We start from the raw sequence: 15,316 nt of genomic DNA, 5'->3' as shown, positions 1-15,316 counted from the left end.
ATGATGAGGGACTGGCAATGGATCAATTCTCTCACCCGAGAGATGCCCTATTTTTCTAAACCAAGCCCAAGCAATTCCATTTTATGAACGTGCACTGCTACACTGAGGAGGAAACGGAGATGGAAGAAAATGTGAAGCCGGCTGTAGAAAATGTTAGCGAACGGCCGTGCTCCTCACCTGCCCTTGGACAGGAGTCTGACTCTCTCCCCGAGGTACCTTCTGCCTCATCTTCTTTTTGCTTTTACTCATCTGTGCTTTATCCTCCTCACTCAGTGTTTCTGTGAAGGCAGAAAGGAAATTGAAAGAAGTGAGTTTGAAAACCAAGCTTGGCATACATGGTAGCACATGCCTATTACAAAGCTGGCTTCTCATACAGCTTCATGAACAGATATTGTTTTGCTTTTGGTTGTTTTTTCAGTAGACATAATAAAACATTTAAGAGAAAGGGGTCAGAGAGGCACCTGCTCAGGTAGTTACACAAAGCACCCAAACAGCATCAGCAGCCCAGAAGCCACAGGCTGACTCCAGCTGATGGCAGAGGCTACAAATGCAGAGTGCCTGTATGACCTGTCTCTTTCCCGGACTATGGAGCAAGGATAGCAGCGCCCAGACTGATGCACACAGCCTCATTTTAGTACAAAGAGAGCTGAGGATGGAAACAAGAATCTAAACTGTCAGCAAAGAGGGTACTGGCTTGTAACACTGGCACCCCAGACTCAAACTGTCATAGCCAGTGTTTACACTCAACTTTCACAGCTCACTCCACTAAAAGATTCAAATCAAAGTATAAATCTGCAAAGAACTCATTTCTAATTGATATTCTGACCCAACAGTACCAATTCTTTCATTTCTGATATAGAAGCATCATCATACATTTTTTATGGCAAGCTTCTAAAGTATTTTGGGCAAATAAGTCACTTAAAGCTTTTATTAAAATGAGATATTGGGCTAGAGAGATGGCTTAGGGGCTAAGCACTCTTAATGCTGTTGCAGAAGAGGACCTGGATTCAGTTCCCAGCACTCACATGACAGCTCACAACCATCTATAATTCCAGTTCTAGGGGACCTGACACCCTCTTATGACCTTCACAGGCACCAGGCACACATGCATGTAGTGCCTGTGTGTAAAACACTTACACACATAAAATAAACCTTTTTGAAAAGAATGAAATATACTGAGTTTGGGGTTTTAACTCTGGTAGAGTGCTCGAAGACCTAGGATTGGCCCCTAGTATAGGGGGCAAAAAGATATAGACAGAGAGCAGAGCTGGAACTCTGAATGGAATTTAACAAGACTATTTCATATTCTGCACACCGTACATATAATACTTACTTAGATAAATGCAATGCTTACTTAGAAAATTAGACATTTGTGCTGAGCGGTAGTGGTGCATGCCTTTAATCCCAGCACCGGGGAGGCAGAAGCAGGTGGATCTCTGAATTCAAGGCCAGCCTGGGCTACAGAGCTAGTTCCAGGACAGCCAGAGCTACACAGAGAAACCGTGTCTTGAAAAACAAAACAAAACAATCCCATCCCCCAAAAAACTGAAAACAAAACAAAACAAACAAAAAACCCAGACATTTTCCCATTTACTTATCTGACTAAAATAGTGTGCCAATTATCTTTTGTATTCAGGCATGAACTGGAATCTCTACACAAAAACCCTGGAAATTGTATGAATGCAATCAACACAAGCAAGGAGCTGGAAGATGGAGAGGAAAAGCATGGAAGTCTTCTCCTTTGGCATTTACAGGGACAGCCCCCGGCTTTAATAGTAAAAGCAACTCAAAGGAAGAAATTGTCTGGAAAAAAAATGCAGCAAAAAGCTGATCATGCTTTCCAAGGGAAGAACAGATTTAGATTCATCTTTCCAGATGTCAGTCCCTCCTGGGAAATCTAGGTACCAACTGCAATTCAGCAACCTTTCAGATACCCCGTGGAGGGAGCAGAATACCTGAGCTACAAATAAGACTGTACCTTGGGTTTCCAGTTTCTTTGGAAGTCGGTTGTCTGTTTTATTCAATAGCTCAGAGATTTTGATCTTGGGTGGCCGACCTCGGCCCCGCTTCACTTTGGGAACTTCCTTGTTCTTGGCCTTTTCATTATTTCGAGGTCGGCCTCGTTTGCCAGTAATTGCTTGGATTCTAGAAGGAATCTCCTCTGCCGATAACTGGACCCACTGCAAGCCCTAAAGGAACAAGGAACACTGTGTTATAAGGAGACAATCAGTGCAGGCCACTAAGCCCTCTGCACTATCCCGGACTTGTTCCCCATCTACTTAGCCCTGGGGCCAGCACCTCTGGGGTGTCTCTCTCCTCAAAGAAGTCTCCGACAGGCATTCGGGGGCTGAAGCTGAAGTGTTCCCGGCGGACCATGGAGGCCACATTTCGGCTCAGGTACTGAGAGGAAGGAGAGGAGAGCGACAGTTGTAAAGTCAGAGCTCTACCACGTCTGTGGCCAGCTGTCACACACGCAGAATAGGTCCCAGGACAGACAGTGCTAGAAAAAGTCCTCTCAGAGCTACAAATGCTGTTACCTTGATAACTTCTGGAAACTGTTTCATTCTCTTCCCACAGGGGCCATAGTACCACGTCTCCCCCTGCCACCGATGGCAGCCCTTCTTGATGCGCACTTCTCTCCGCCACCTGCCAGAGAAGCACATGGGCCCTGCCACCAGGTCACACCCCTACCCACTCCCATGCCACCCAGGAGCCAAGCCCACTGAGCAGATGCCCCTACATCTGTCTCACTAGCCCTGCACGCACACGTCCTAGACAGTCCTGCACACACAAACAACACAGCACACGAGCTTGACAAACAGGCTCACGCTGCTCGAGCAGATTCTGCAGCCAATACTTCAGGAGGAAAACAACACGCCAAATGGCAAATTCGTACAAAGACCCCACTCTTCCTTTTCATAAAGCTATGGACACGAAACGAGCAGCTGGACACTCTAACAGCCCTGGCTCAGGTGCAGAGGGAGGCTGCCTCCATGAAGGAACTCAGCAGGCCAGGTTTTACTCAGTAGCTGATCTGAGCAGCAGATTGTGACAGCCAACCTTATCCTCATCACCAGTGTTGCAGCAGTACTAAGACCTGGTAACAACCAGTAGCCAGAGTGGTTGTGGTGAAAATTAGGAAGATAGTTATTTCCAGGAGGTTTTCGATGATATCTGGTTTGGTCATTACGTAGTTACCATTCCAAAGCGTAGCCCTCCAGAGAGCATTGAAACAGAAACTACCACACCACAAACCACCCAGTTCACCGGGGGAAGCCTCCTCCCTCACTGCTGTCCCTCTCTATGAAAACAGCTCTGCCTGGCTACTCTGGATATTTGAGCCTTAGTTTGGAAAAGGATCCTTGATCAAGACCAAGGAACAGCAGATGAGCAATGAAGGACAGGGAAGACAGACCCTAAGAAAGAGAAAACTTAGCTGGATGGTAGTGGCGCATGCCTTTAATCCCAGCACTTGGGAGGCAGAGGCAGGTGGATTTTTAGTGAGTTCAAGGCCAGCCTGGTCTACAGAGTGAATTCCAGGACAGCCAGAGCTACACAGAGAAACCCTGTCTCCATCCCCCCAAAAAAGAAAAAAGAAAGAGGGAATTGGTCTAGAGCAACAGCCCAGCAGTTAAGCACACATGCTGCTCTGCCAGAAGACCCAACACCCACAACAGGTGGCTTCAGGACAGCTTGCAACTCCAACTCCGAGGACTCCGCACTCTCCTCACGGTCCTGCAATCCATTCCCACCTAGGCCAACCCTCTCCCATAACTTAAGAATCATTCCTAGGCTTGTTAAGGTCAATGCATGCATCCATCTAGAGCATTTACCCATGCTGGAGGGGAAGACGAACTTCTTCTGGGGTAGCAATGCGTCTCTTCAGTACATCACCTTGAGATAAGACCAGAGATAAAGGTAAGAGGTCAAGTAAGGTTACAGGACAGAGCTGAGCTGGCGGCACAGCAGCACTTGGAGGCAGAGGCATGCAGCGCTCTGTGAACTGGAGGCCAGCTTGGTCTACATACAGACCAGCCGAGGCTATATAGTCAGATCCTGTCTCAAGAAACAACAACAATATTTTTTTAAAAATTAAATTACAGGTTAGAAGAGGAGGGATAGATGCAGTATGTAACATAAACTTTTGTAGAAACCAGACAGGGACAAAACAGAATTTGGACACTCACCACTACCAGAAATTGTGACAGCTTCTCCAGTGATCTCTTCTAAATCAACAGAAGCTTCCGGGATGCTGCTGACGTCTTCACTTGCTTGGGAAACTGTCTGGAAGGTGGCTACTGGGGAAGGTGGCGGGCAAGCTTGAGGAGAAGTCACTGGGGTCACTGGAGCTGTCAAAGACGCTTCCAAAGAGGCTGCTGGGAGGGGAGGGGAGGGGGCTGGAGAGACTGCTGGGAAGACTGCAGGAGGGACAAGTGAGGAGGCTGCTGGAGAGGCTGCTGGATGTAGCTCAACAGTAGGCAGCTGGTCAGGGGCCGGCTCAGTTAGGGGACGTGGGAAGTCCGAAGAAGACTCAGGCTCCATTTCTTCCTGTTCAGAGTCACTGCCATTATTCAGGTCAAAGCCGTTATCTAAAATCCAAAGAATAATGTAAATAAAAGAAAATGGTATCAAGAATTTATTCAGTCAAACCTGCACTGTGGCAACCACGGTTATCCTAAGGACTTGTAGTGAAAAAAGAACGGTGACCTCTAGGCGCTAGAGCAACAGCTCACTGGCCGCCTTCCAGAGGACCGCTGTTTGACTTCCAGCACCCACAGGCAACTCCAGGAACTTTCTGTAACTCCAGTCCCAAGAGCTCAGAACACTGGCCTCCAAGGGCACCACACACTTGGTACGTAGATTTACAGACAGGAACACTCATACACATAAAATTAAATTTGAAAGAGCAGTGCTGGCTACTCTCCCTGCCCCAAACATCTTTGCTCAAGCTCTCCACGGAGTACTTATGGAGGTATAATGGCTGATACTTTTTATCCCCACTTGACACCATCTCAGTGTGTAACTGAGATACCAGTGAACACTCCCGTGTTAAGGGCTTAGGTACGGAACACACGCACTATTTCTGCAAGTGAGGATTTTATCTGTCCTGCCTCCCTTCACTTACCTTGCAAGACGGACTCCCCTAAGACAGGTGGAGAGGTGGGGCTGACGAAGAGAGAGGCTGGCGTCTGGCTGTCGTCTGCCAGGAGACTGAAGGCAGTAGCGTTACCGAGAGAAGGGCAGTCGAGGGCAGAGATCACAGGGCTGTCCTCAAGAGGCAGCTTATCTCCTGCACCCATCAGCTCTGTGTCATCTATACCATAAAGTCCTCCACTCACTGGCTCTGTTTATGAGGGTGAAAAAAATTACAAGCAGAACATTAAGGAAAAAAAATTAGCAAGCCAGATTTCTTGATGAAATACTAGCTAAAACAATGTCCAATTCTAGTTTCTAGGGTATGAATTGGGGAATAGTAGGGAGGAAATAAGAAAGGGTCTCACCTCCAGCTCAGAGCTGACTTGAAATTCACTATGTACTTCAGGATGGTGTCAAAGTCACAACTCTCCTACCTCAGCCACCCTATGTTAACATTAAAACTAGGGGGACATATAGCCCTCTTAAAGAACAAAGCCAGAAAACTAAAAATGAAGGCAAAGATACAGACTGTCTATCTACCCATATAGATTCTTGCAGAAATCCAGCATTTATCATAAAATAGGCCTTGTTTTTATATTTAATTGGCAAATGTTTCCTTTCTAGTTAGTTAGAACCCAAATAGCCCAACTGTGTGGTAGTTACAGCCTATTCAGTGAATTACTGCAGCCAAGGGCTCTGGGCCAACTGGAAGACAGAAAGAGCCTGGGAAATGAACCAATGCATCTGAGTAAAGCTAGCCCAGCCAGCAGTACTGACTACAGTTTACTAAAGGTTTACCTACAAGCCCCACCCCCCCCCCCCCCCCCCCAGGTAAGCAGGAAAGGGACACATCCTCCAAAGCCCACCTGGTGCTAGAGAGTCAAAAGGCTCAAGGGAATCTTCACTGAGGATTGGAGTGTCTTCCAGTTGGTCAGGAAGATGTGAAGGATCATCTAAACAGCTCACTGTGGGATCAGGGACCAGGACGGAGACTTCTTGGTGTAAAGACTCCACAGAAGAGACGGAACCATTGTAGCCACACATCTTTAGTTCTAGGTAATCCCAGGAGAGACCCAAAGTCAAAACTGATGCCTTCAATTTAGCTATATTAGGTGGTTATAGAAATGTGTTCAGGAGGGGCTGCAGAGGTGGCTCAGCAGTTAAGAGCACTGGCTGCTTTTCCAGAGGACCCAGGTTCAATTCCCAGCACCCACATGGCAGCTCACAACTGTCTGTAACTCCAATTCCAGGGGATCTGACACCCTCAACAGATATACATGCACATGGTGTATCCTGTTCTTTTCCTAACTAAGTGCTCCTTCCCCTAGCCACCCTGGCACTCAGATCTGTGTTAAAACACTCTTAGTAAACCGTTTTAAAACTAAGATGTGCATTCAATCAACATTTATTGCCAGTTCTGAACTAGAAACAGATCCTATCCAGGTACCTGAATGAGTAGAGATGTGCTGCTAAAACACAGGCAAACAGGAAAAGGGATGCCAAGGCCAAGACAAGAATCCACCATGGACTCAGCTATTTTCTCCCACAAGTGGAGCAGAGAATATATCCTATGGTTTTTATAGGGTAGCTGTCTTTGCATTGAATATTAACTACAAATACAAACTAAGATTTTATCTAGTTTGAGGGAAACAAAAGAGGTCACATATATAAATATAACAAACAAAAAGGGGGCTGAACAGATGAGCAATGGTGCGCTCACTCTGCCAGTCACTACTAGGGCTGCGCCGCTGCAGCAGAACCTCATCCTCATGGTCTCAGTGCTCACTGCTCATGTCCTAACCATCTCCTCTGTTTCAGAAGCCCTTACCCCACCCTACCCCACGTATGTGACCCAGGCTAACCCTGAACAACTTCTCCTGCCTCCCCTCCCAAGGGCTGAGATATATGCATGTGCCAGGGTCCATGATTTATGCAGTGCTGGAGGTAGAACCCAGAGCCCCATTCACGCGTGCTACACAACCACACTAGCCACTGAGCTACACCCCTAGCCTGAGAAGCCGTTCTTGATGCAGTGTCTGGGCTGTTTCAGGCTTGCCCGTCGCCCACCTGCCCTCTCCCGGCCAGTAGCTCTGCATGAGCTTGAAATAGCTGCACTCCCACTCCTGAACTGGAGCTGCTGCCACAAGACACCAGACACTTGGCTCTGCTAATCACTAACATGCAAATCAGCCTCCACTGCAGAGAGCTGGAAAGACAAGTTCTCCTCACCCCAAAAGCCACTGTCCTCCATGACCCCTCTTCCCCTCTCCACACCCAGCTCACAGACCCAGTCATACCTGGCTGTTCCTCCTCCAGCTCCAGGCTGCCTACCAAGCCAGTGCCATTTTCTACCACAACTGAAGTCAGCTCCTTTTCTGCTGTCTCATCAGGATGGACCCCGTTGCCTACGTCCTGGGAAGGTGCAAAGGTCTGGATACTAGATCCCAACATTGGAGAAGTCTGTGGGGAGGTGAAAAAGCTTGGGGGTCCATTGGGCATCACCTCAAAATTCTGGTCAGGAAAGGAATCATACAGCTCCTGTGAATCGAAGTTAAGCCCCACTGGACTCTGGGTACCGTTGGCCCAGAACTCTTGGCTCCCAGCTCGAAGATTAGTGTTGTGACTTGGGGATGAAGGTTGTCGGCTGCCCCCAAGGATACCGTTGAGCGGGTACTGTCCCCCAGGGAACTGAGAGAGAAGGGGTGGGTCCTTGAGGTTGTTGCCAGGATTGGCAGGTGGGTACTGTGAGTAGTTCCAAAGACAGTCGTAGGCCACGTTAGGGTGATGGAGGTGTGAGGTGTTGGAGGAGTGGGGAGCAGAGCTCGGAATCCCTGAAGTGGTAGTGTGAGATACAGTAGATAAGCCATTAACATTCACATCCCCATTCAAACCTGGCAGAGAAATAGAAGAGTCAGCTATGAATATATATGCAATAATGCTACCAAATAAACCTCCAATTAACAGTGAGGGCACAAGTAAAGGACCCGTTTCCTTTAGCTTTTGGGTCTCAAGGGAACACTGAACCTGGATGCTCCTGTGCGTAAGCTTAGCACTGCTGCTGAGACAGCTGGGTCAGGGTGAGGGAGTGGCCTAGGTGTGCACAGGAGCTCATGGCAGCTGCGGATGCTGCTGCTGCAGCTCTCCACTACATGGCTGCACACGTCTCCCGCAATGACTTGCATTCCTTCTCACCCTCACTCCTTATGGGAGTTCCTCCCTTGGAGTGACTGAATTCCCCAGTCCCCGCTCTCTTTCCTTAGTGCCTGTTTGGCCCTACAGTGGCACCAGAAGGGAGAGCCTCTACCTCACTGGCACATGCAGATCCAGCACTTTGTGCTGGGCTAAGAATAGAATTTGCAGTCACCACAGTGACAAAATCCAGCTCAGAAGGCTGGGTTTCGCTCCTCCCCATAGGCCCAGGAGGGTAATGTGGAATAGGTAAAAATCTTTGCATGACCAGTGCTACAGAAACCAGCTCTGAAAATAGGAATCTTTGGGTTTTCAACAGACAACAATCAGGACCAAGATACTAAAGAAACTTCAAGCAGGTATCTGGGTATGGGGGAATCCTACAGCAGGTGGGTGGGTATGTACATGTGGGGAAAGGCCAGTAAAAGAATAGGTCTTGCATTTATCGGCAAGTGCCCTATACACAACAGGACAGACAGTAAGTACAAGCCAGAATTTTTCTACTTCTAAGCATACTGTCTTGAGATCCGGGCAATATAACCGACAGAAGAGTAAATCAGGAGGACTGTCACCAGTTTAAGGCCATCTGGGCTAGAGATGGTTCAGTGGTGATGGGCACTGGCTCTCCGAGGAGACTTGCGTTTGATTCTTAGAACCCTCATGGCAGCCAACAGTGTCTGCTAGCTCTAGTCCCAGGGGATCGGTCCATTACCCCAAAAGAGAACTAGGAAACACCCTCAAGCAACAGCAGCGCTTCCACAGAGAATGGTAAGCGTCTAAGGAAAGCACTGCACGCCCTCACCTTCTGAACCAGACGGGAGGCAGCACCGGGCTTCTGCTGCGGCCTCCCTGCTGCACAAGCTATTTTGCTACAGCCTTCGCCCACCTTCCTCACCCGAGTCCCAATCCAAGCCAAGTTCCTAACTTCTGAACCCAGCTCCCCGAGGCTTTCCCTGGCCCAGGCCCACCACCCTCACTATCAGCAGCTGCCCTTCTCTCTGCAGCAGCCAGGGGCAGGACTGGCAGAAGAGAAAAGACTCTGAAGTCAAGACAAAAACCACAGCTTCTCGAAGTCCTATAACTTGTTCTCAGAAGTGTGAGTTCTCTCTAGCAATGAGTAAGTTCTACGGATTTATTTCCTCTGCCACTACCTGCTAGCAGAGAGTTGTTGTAAGGTGGCTAGCCCAAACTAGACAACCTCCTTCCATCCACCTGATCTAAAGCAGTGATGCCCATTCCCTCCCCAGGTCTGTGGCCTGCCTCCACACTCACTTTTCCCTTGCTGGGGGAAGTTCATGGGAGACCCGTTAGTGTAGAGGCCCTCCCCTGAGGAAGGAGAGGGTTTCAGTCCTGAGGCAGCTGGTGCGGGAGGAAGGCCAGTGAAGTTAAAATGGTCGTTTGCCTCCATTTCTGTAGGAGGGAGAAAAGGAAAAAATAATCAGTTAAGCAAGGTTATATCATCGTCCAGAGGCGGTGCCCCCTCCCATCCCTTTACTCACCCTTCAATGTAGGGGTGCTGTGAGAAGGTGCAAGTTGAAAAAGAGAAGAAAATATGCCCTTAACCTGGGCAAAGACCCAACTCTAAGTCAAGCATGGTATCACACCTATAAACCCAGCACACAGGAGACTGGGGCAAAGGATCACAGGTTTAAGGCCCAGCTTTGAGACAGTTTAAAAGCAAGTTGTCAGGCAGGCAGGCAGAGTTCACTGTCAGTCATAGAGAAAAATGAGTTAGTGTGGAAGAGCCCACCTTATGTCAAGTTCTACCCTCTTAATCCATGGCCCAGGCTGTCGTCCTCTTAGACATCTGCTCTTTATTTTAACGTCAGGCGCATGCCACCACCGCCCTCGAAAGTGTTCTCTTTCTCTGAGACAGGTTTCTCTGTGCAGCCCTGCCTGTCCTGAAACTTGCTCTGTGGACCAGGCTGGCCTTGAACTCAGATCCACCTGCCTCTGCGACCCCCCCCCCCAATTAAAAGTGTGCACCACTATGGCTTAGCTGTTTGCTTGTTTTCAGAAACAGTCTTCCAGGTAGTCTAGAGTGATAACAATTCACAACAACTCTCCTGCTTCAGCTTTCTGAGTACTGAGATTACAGGCATATGCCACCAAGCCCAACTCCGGAGAAGTTTTCCTACTAATTTATCTCTCATATAGAATCCCAGCTTCACTCTAAAATTACAATAAGGGCTGGCAAGATAGCTCAGAAGGTAGAGGTGCTTGCTGCCAAGCCTGATTTCCAGAGTTCAATCCTTGGAACCCACAGCTAAAAGAGAGAACCAACTCTTAGACCACCCCCTCCTCAACAGGCCTGCTGTGGCACCTGTATACCAGCATGCATGAGTGCACACATGCGCCCCCCCAAACATGTTAACATTAAGTAGTGATTGACCATTTCTCAGCTTTTGGCTAAGACCAAGTGTAAATTAAGCAGCAGACTTCAATCTGCTACACATCCATGGAAAAGCCAATCAACAGATAAAAGACTGTTGCCTTCCAGGACTTCCCCATCATAGGGAAAGCCCATGCTTCAAAACAGGGATCCAAAAAAAAAAAAAAAAAAAAAAAAAAGCAGCATGAGATTAATAATCCTGGATAAAACACACAAAATAAAACTGAGTCCTTGTTTTAGGTTGGGTTACTCGAAAGCTTAGACCACAGAGCAAGGAACACGCAGCGGCTCACTTTGGAGGAGCCCAACTCCCCATGACCTCCACGGCCCTCTCTCTTCCAGTTTAGGCAATCACACCTCACCTGGCATGCAGGAAACAGGAACACATCCTTCTTCCTGTGTCCTCTGGATTATACCCTAAATGATGGATCCTGCCTGGTTCATTTTTCTCTTTGCTTTTGTTGTTGAATCATTTATTTGTTTATTTATCTATTATGTATATAGCATGTATGTCTGCAGGCCAGAAGAAGGTACCAGATCTCATTACAGATGGTTGTGAGCCACCATGTGGGTGCTGGGAATTGAACTCAGGACCTCTGGAAGAGCAGTCGGTGTCCTTAACCTCTGAGCCATCTCTCCAGCTATAAGGAAACTAGTGACCTTATTCTTTTTGTTACTCTGAGAAAACAGCATATGCTACTTTACAAATTACATACTGTTCAGAATAAGTTGACGGTCCAAAGAAACCAGAGATGTAAAAGGAATAAAAGCTATCTGGCACCTGAGTCTGTCTGCATGCCTGCCCCAGCTGAAGAGTCACAGGAACCACAGCCATTGCATTCCATCCCTAGGTCAGCATAAGAAGGCAGGCTCAAAGCTCAGACCTACCACTCACTGGCTTCTTTGGCTCTGAACAAATTACTTGCTGAGCTTTAGTTTTGTCACTTAGAAAAATTTTATTATGCATTTCTAGGGCTTGAGGGTTAAACAAGACAATCAATCAATCAATCAATCGTTCAGTCTACTTGTCTACCTAAAAGCCCTTGTAGTAAAGGTCATGCTTTGTCTGTTTGAAATAGGGTCTCACTGTGTAGCCCCAGGTGGTCTGGGATTCAGAAATCCCCCTGCCTCAAATCCCCAAACCTTGGGATTAAAGGCATGTCCATAATGCCCAGCCATGTTAGTTTTTTTTTTTTTTTTAAAAGACTTATTTATTATGTATATAGTGTTCTGCCTGCAGGCCAGAAGAGGGCACCACATCACATTACAGATGGTTGTGAGCCACCATGTGGGTGCTGGGAATTGAGCCCAGTTCCTCTAGAAGAGCAGCTAGTGCTCTTAACCTCTGAGCCATCTCTCCATCCTCACACCTTATTAGACAAAGAGTGAAAAGAATGTTTAGTTTGTGTGTGTATGCACATATATGCAATTTTTAAAAATGGTTTTAGGGTTTCTCTGTGTAGCCCCAGCTGTCTTAGAACTCCTGTAGACCAGGCTGTCCTCAAACTTAAGAGATCCACCTGCCTCTGCCTTCCAATTGCTGGGATCGAAGGTGTGAGTTACAACTCCTAACTTAAAAGTGCATATACATAATACACACACGCAAGCTTTTCAAGACAGTTTCTCTGTGTAGCCCTGGCTGTTCTGGAACTCACTATATAAACTAGGCTGGCCTAGACTTCAAAGAGATCCACCTGCCTCTACCTCCTAGTGCTGATACTAAAGGTGTGCACCACTATGTCTGGCTTTAAAAAGTATGTGTTTTTAAAGCTACTCATATGGGAGATACAAGAGAGATGATATAGCCAGACTTAATACATACAACTTAACTTCTGATTTCAGATGTCACATAAATAATGGGATCACAATATAAGAATGCAAGAAAATGTCAGGTGTGTGGCATCTGCCTTGATCCCAGCACTTGGAAGGCAGAGGCAGGTGGATCTCTGCGAGTTTGAGGACAGCCTGGTCTATTTAGCTAGTTCCAGGACAGCTAGGGCTACATGGTAAGACTCTAGAAAGTGCTAGGATTACAGGTGCATATCTCATCATGCCAACTTGCTTCTCAGCATATAAAAAAATAATGTTCTGTGTGTATGTACACCACACATAGGCAGGAGCCCTCAGAGGTCAGAAGAAGACCTGGACCCCTGAAACTGGAGTTACAGACAGTTGTGAGCTACTATGTGGTGCTGGACATAGAACCCAGATCCTCTTCAAGAGCCGTAAGCAATCCTAGCTTGTGAGCCATCTCTCCTGCCCTGTTTCTCAGCATTGTTTAATAGACAGCTCAGTCTTATACAATGACCCAAGGTACACATCAAGGCTGAGAAACAAAAGCTGTAGCGATTCTGCCCCACACATCCTGGGGAAGTTCCAAGCTTTCGCCGCTCTCAGTTCCTGACACTGGAGACAGTGATCTTTAAATTTCCTATCTAAAACACCCCTCCTCACTGCCTAAGTCATCTTCTTCCATGCAAGCTCCAAATGGCAAACACATATTGAAGGATCTTATCTGGCCTACTCAACAAACTTCTCTGGGAACTCTGATTCAGACCAACTATAACATGTTCTAACCAAGGCTCAGCCTCTTTCAAAATGTCCTTTCTTTAACCCCCATTTCACACCAGAGCTCTCAGTGAGGTAGAAGGAAGGTGGTGAAATCTCACACTGATGTAGGAAGGCACTACTCAAAGAAAATTGCCATGTCCAGGCAGGTTCTCCAACATCACCTGGATGTTAGGTTCCACCATCAAGTTTCCAGGATTTAATTTAATACTTAGTAAAGAGCCAAATGAAGTACTTGTTGAATACATGTGGCTTAGGGTTTTTGTTTTTGCCACTACGAGCTTAGTGTAAGCCTGTTCCTATTTTCAGATAATTAAATTCAGTTTTTTTCCCTTTCTTTTTTCTTTTTCTTTATTTTTTGAGACAGGGTCTCTCTACATAGCCTTAGCTGTCTTGGAACTCACTCTGTAAAATGTACTGGCCTCAAACGCAGAGGTCCATCTGCTTCTGCATCCCAAGTGCTGGAATTGAAGGTGTGCACCATTTCGCCCAGCTAGTTTTTCAGACATAAGATTTTATGCTTGTACTATCTGCATGCCTGGTGCCCATGGAGGTTAGCAGAGGACATCAGATGCCCTGGAACTGAAGTTAAGGACGGTTCTGAACCACTGTGTAGGTGCTGGGGTGGAACTCAGGTCCTCTGCAAGTGAGTGCAGGTGCCTGAAGAGGCCAGAGTTGTTGGATCCACCCACTCTGGCTACAGCCAGTTACATAGGCTGCTGTGAACTGCCTGAAGAGGTGCTGGAAGCTGAACTCTGGTCCTCTGCCAGAGCAGCATGCATGCAAATCTCTCGAGACTAGGTCTCTCTATGTAGCCTTGACTGGAGTGGAACTCAATATGGCTAGCCTCAGAGAGCTGCATCCCTCTGCCTGTGAATGCTAGGATTAAAGGCAGACACTACCAAACGGAGCCCCACTTTTTTATGTATGTATGTATGTATGTATGTATGTATGTATGTATGTATGTATGTGTTCATATATGTGCCAGTGCTTGTGTGTCCATGCATGTGGGTCAGAGTACAACTTCAGAAGCACCACCCATCCCCTTTGAGTCCCTCAGTGAAGTATACCAATTAGGCTAGACTGGTTGGTCAGTGAGCCCTGGGGATCTTCCAGTTTTTGCCTTCCCAGTGCTAGGATTACAATCACACATTACTGGGCCTGCCTGACATTTTACTTGGGTTCTAGGGATCAAACTCAAGTCCTTAGTCAGACTTGGGTAGGCTCAAGTCTTTCATCCAGTACAAAGTCACAGCAGAGGCAGGTGGAGTTCTATGAGTTGAAGGTCAGTTTGGTCTATGTTTCAGAGTTTCAAGCCAGCCAGGGCTACACAGCAAGATCTGCCTTGAAAAAAGAAAAAAATCCTAGAGGGGGAAGGTCCTAATCTCTTGACTTCTCCTTTCCTACAGTGCTGTAGACTAAATCCAAAGACTTGTATGTATATACTAGGATACTAGGCAAGCTATACATACCATCCTTAACAGACTTTTGGCTAGCTATCCTTTATACAAATTAAGGTAAAAGAATAGAGAAGTAGCCAGGTGGTGATGGTGCATGCCTTTAATCCCAGCACTCGGGAGGCAGAGGCAGGCGGATCTCTGTGAGTTCGAGGCCAGCCTGGTTTACAAAGCGAGTTCCAGGAAAGGCACCAAACTACACAGGGAAACCCTGTCTTGGGAAACAAAACAAAGAATAGAGAAGTACTGACAATGTTAAAAAGTCAATAAACTTAGTTCTAATGTTCCACACAGACTTAATTTATTAAAGACTGGAACTGTACCTCCGTGGGTAGAGTGGTTGCCCAGCATGCACATGCCAGTAAACTGGCATGGAGGTGCACACACACAAACTCAGCAACAAGCACAGGAGCTGAAGGTCAGCTGTGGATATATTCAAAACCAATCTGAATTACATAAGAAGTTATTATTTTTTTATATGAACTAAAGGAATCATATTGCAGCCTGGTTTTCTGTCGTAGCTCTTAGTCACTTCATTGTCAAGAAACAGTCTCATGTAGTTTCCTGGCAGAGT

General features: G+C 47.0%; 1 protein-coding gene across 1 annotated transcript in view; it reads right to left on the bottom strand.

Annotated features, from left to right (window-relative positions):
* Positions 1–15,316, bottom strand: part of Baz2a (bromodomain adjacent to zinc finger domain 2A) — a 31,291-nt gene that overhangs the window by 10,722 nt on the left and 5,253 nt on the right. The window contains 10 exon segments of the mRNA XM_036169586.1: positions 178–278; positions 1,979–2,189; positions 2,299–2,400; positions 2,538–2,646; positions 3,834–3,894; positions 4,188–4,589; positions 5,126–5,344; positions 6,003–6,188; positions 7,434–8,027; positions 9,598–9,735. Coding sequence (XP_036025479.1) covers positions 178–278; positions 1,979–2,189; positions 2,299–2,400; positions 2,538–2,646; positions 3,834–3,894; positions 4,188–4,589; positions 5,126–5,344; positions 6,003–6,188; positions 7,434–8,027; positions 9,598–9,733 — 2,121 coding nt within the window. The 5' untranslated portion in view covers positions 9,734–9,735.

This window comes from Onychomys torridus, chromosome 20, assembly GCF_903995425.1.
Source record: "Onychomys torridus chromosome 20, mOncTor1.1, whole genome shotgun sequence".
NCBI classification, from domain to species: Eukaryota; Metazoa; Chordata; class Mammalia; order Rodentia; family Cricetidae; genus Onychomys; species Onychomys torridus.
Note: the sequence above shows the minus strand (reverse complement) of the source record. Positions and strands in the feature narration are given on the sequence as shown.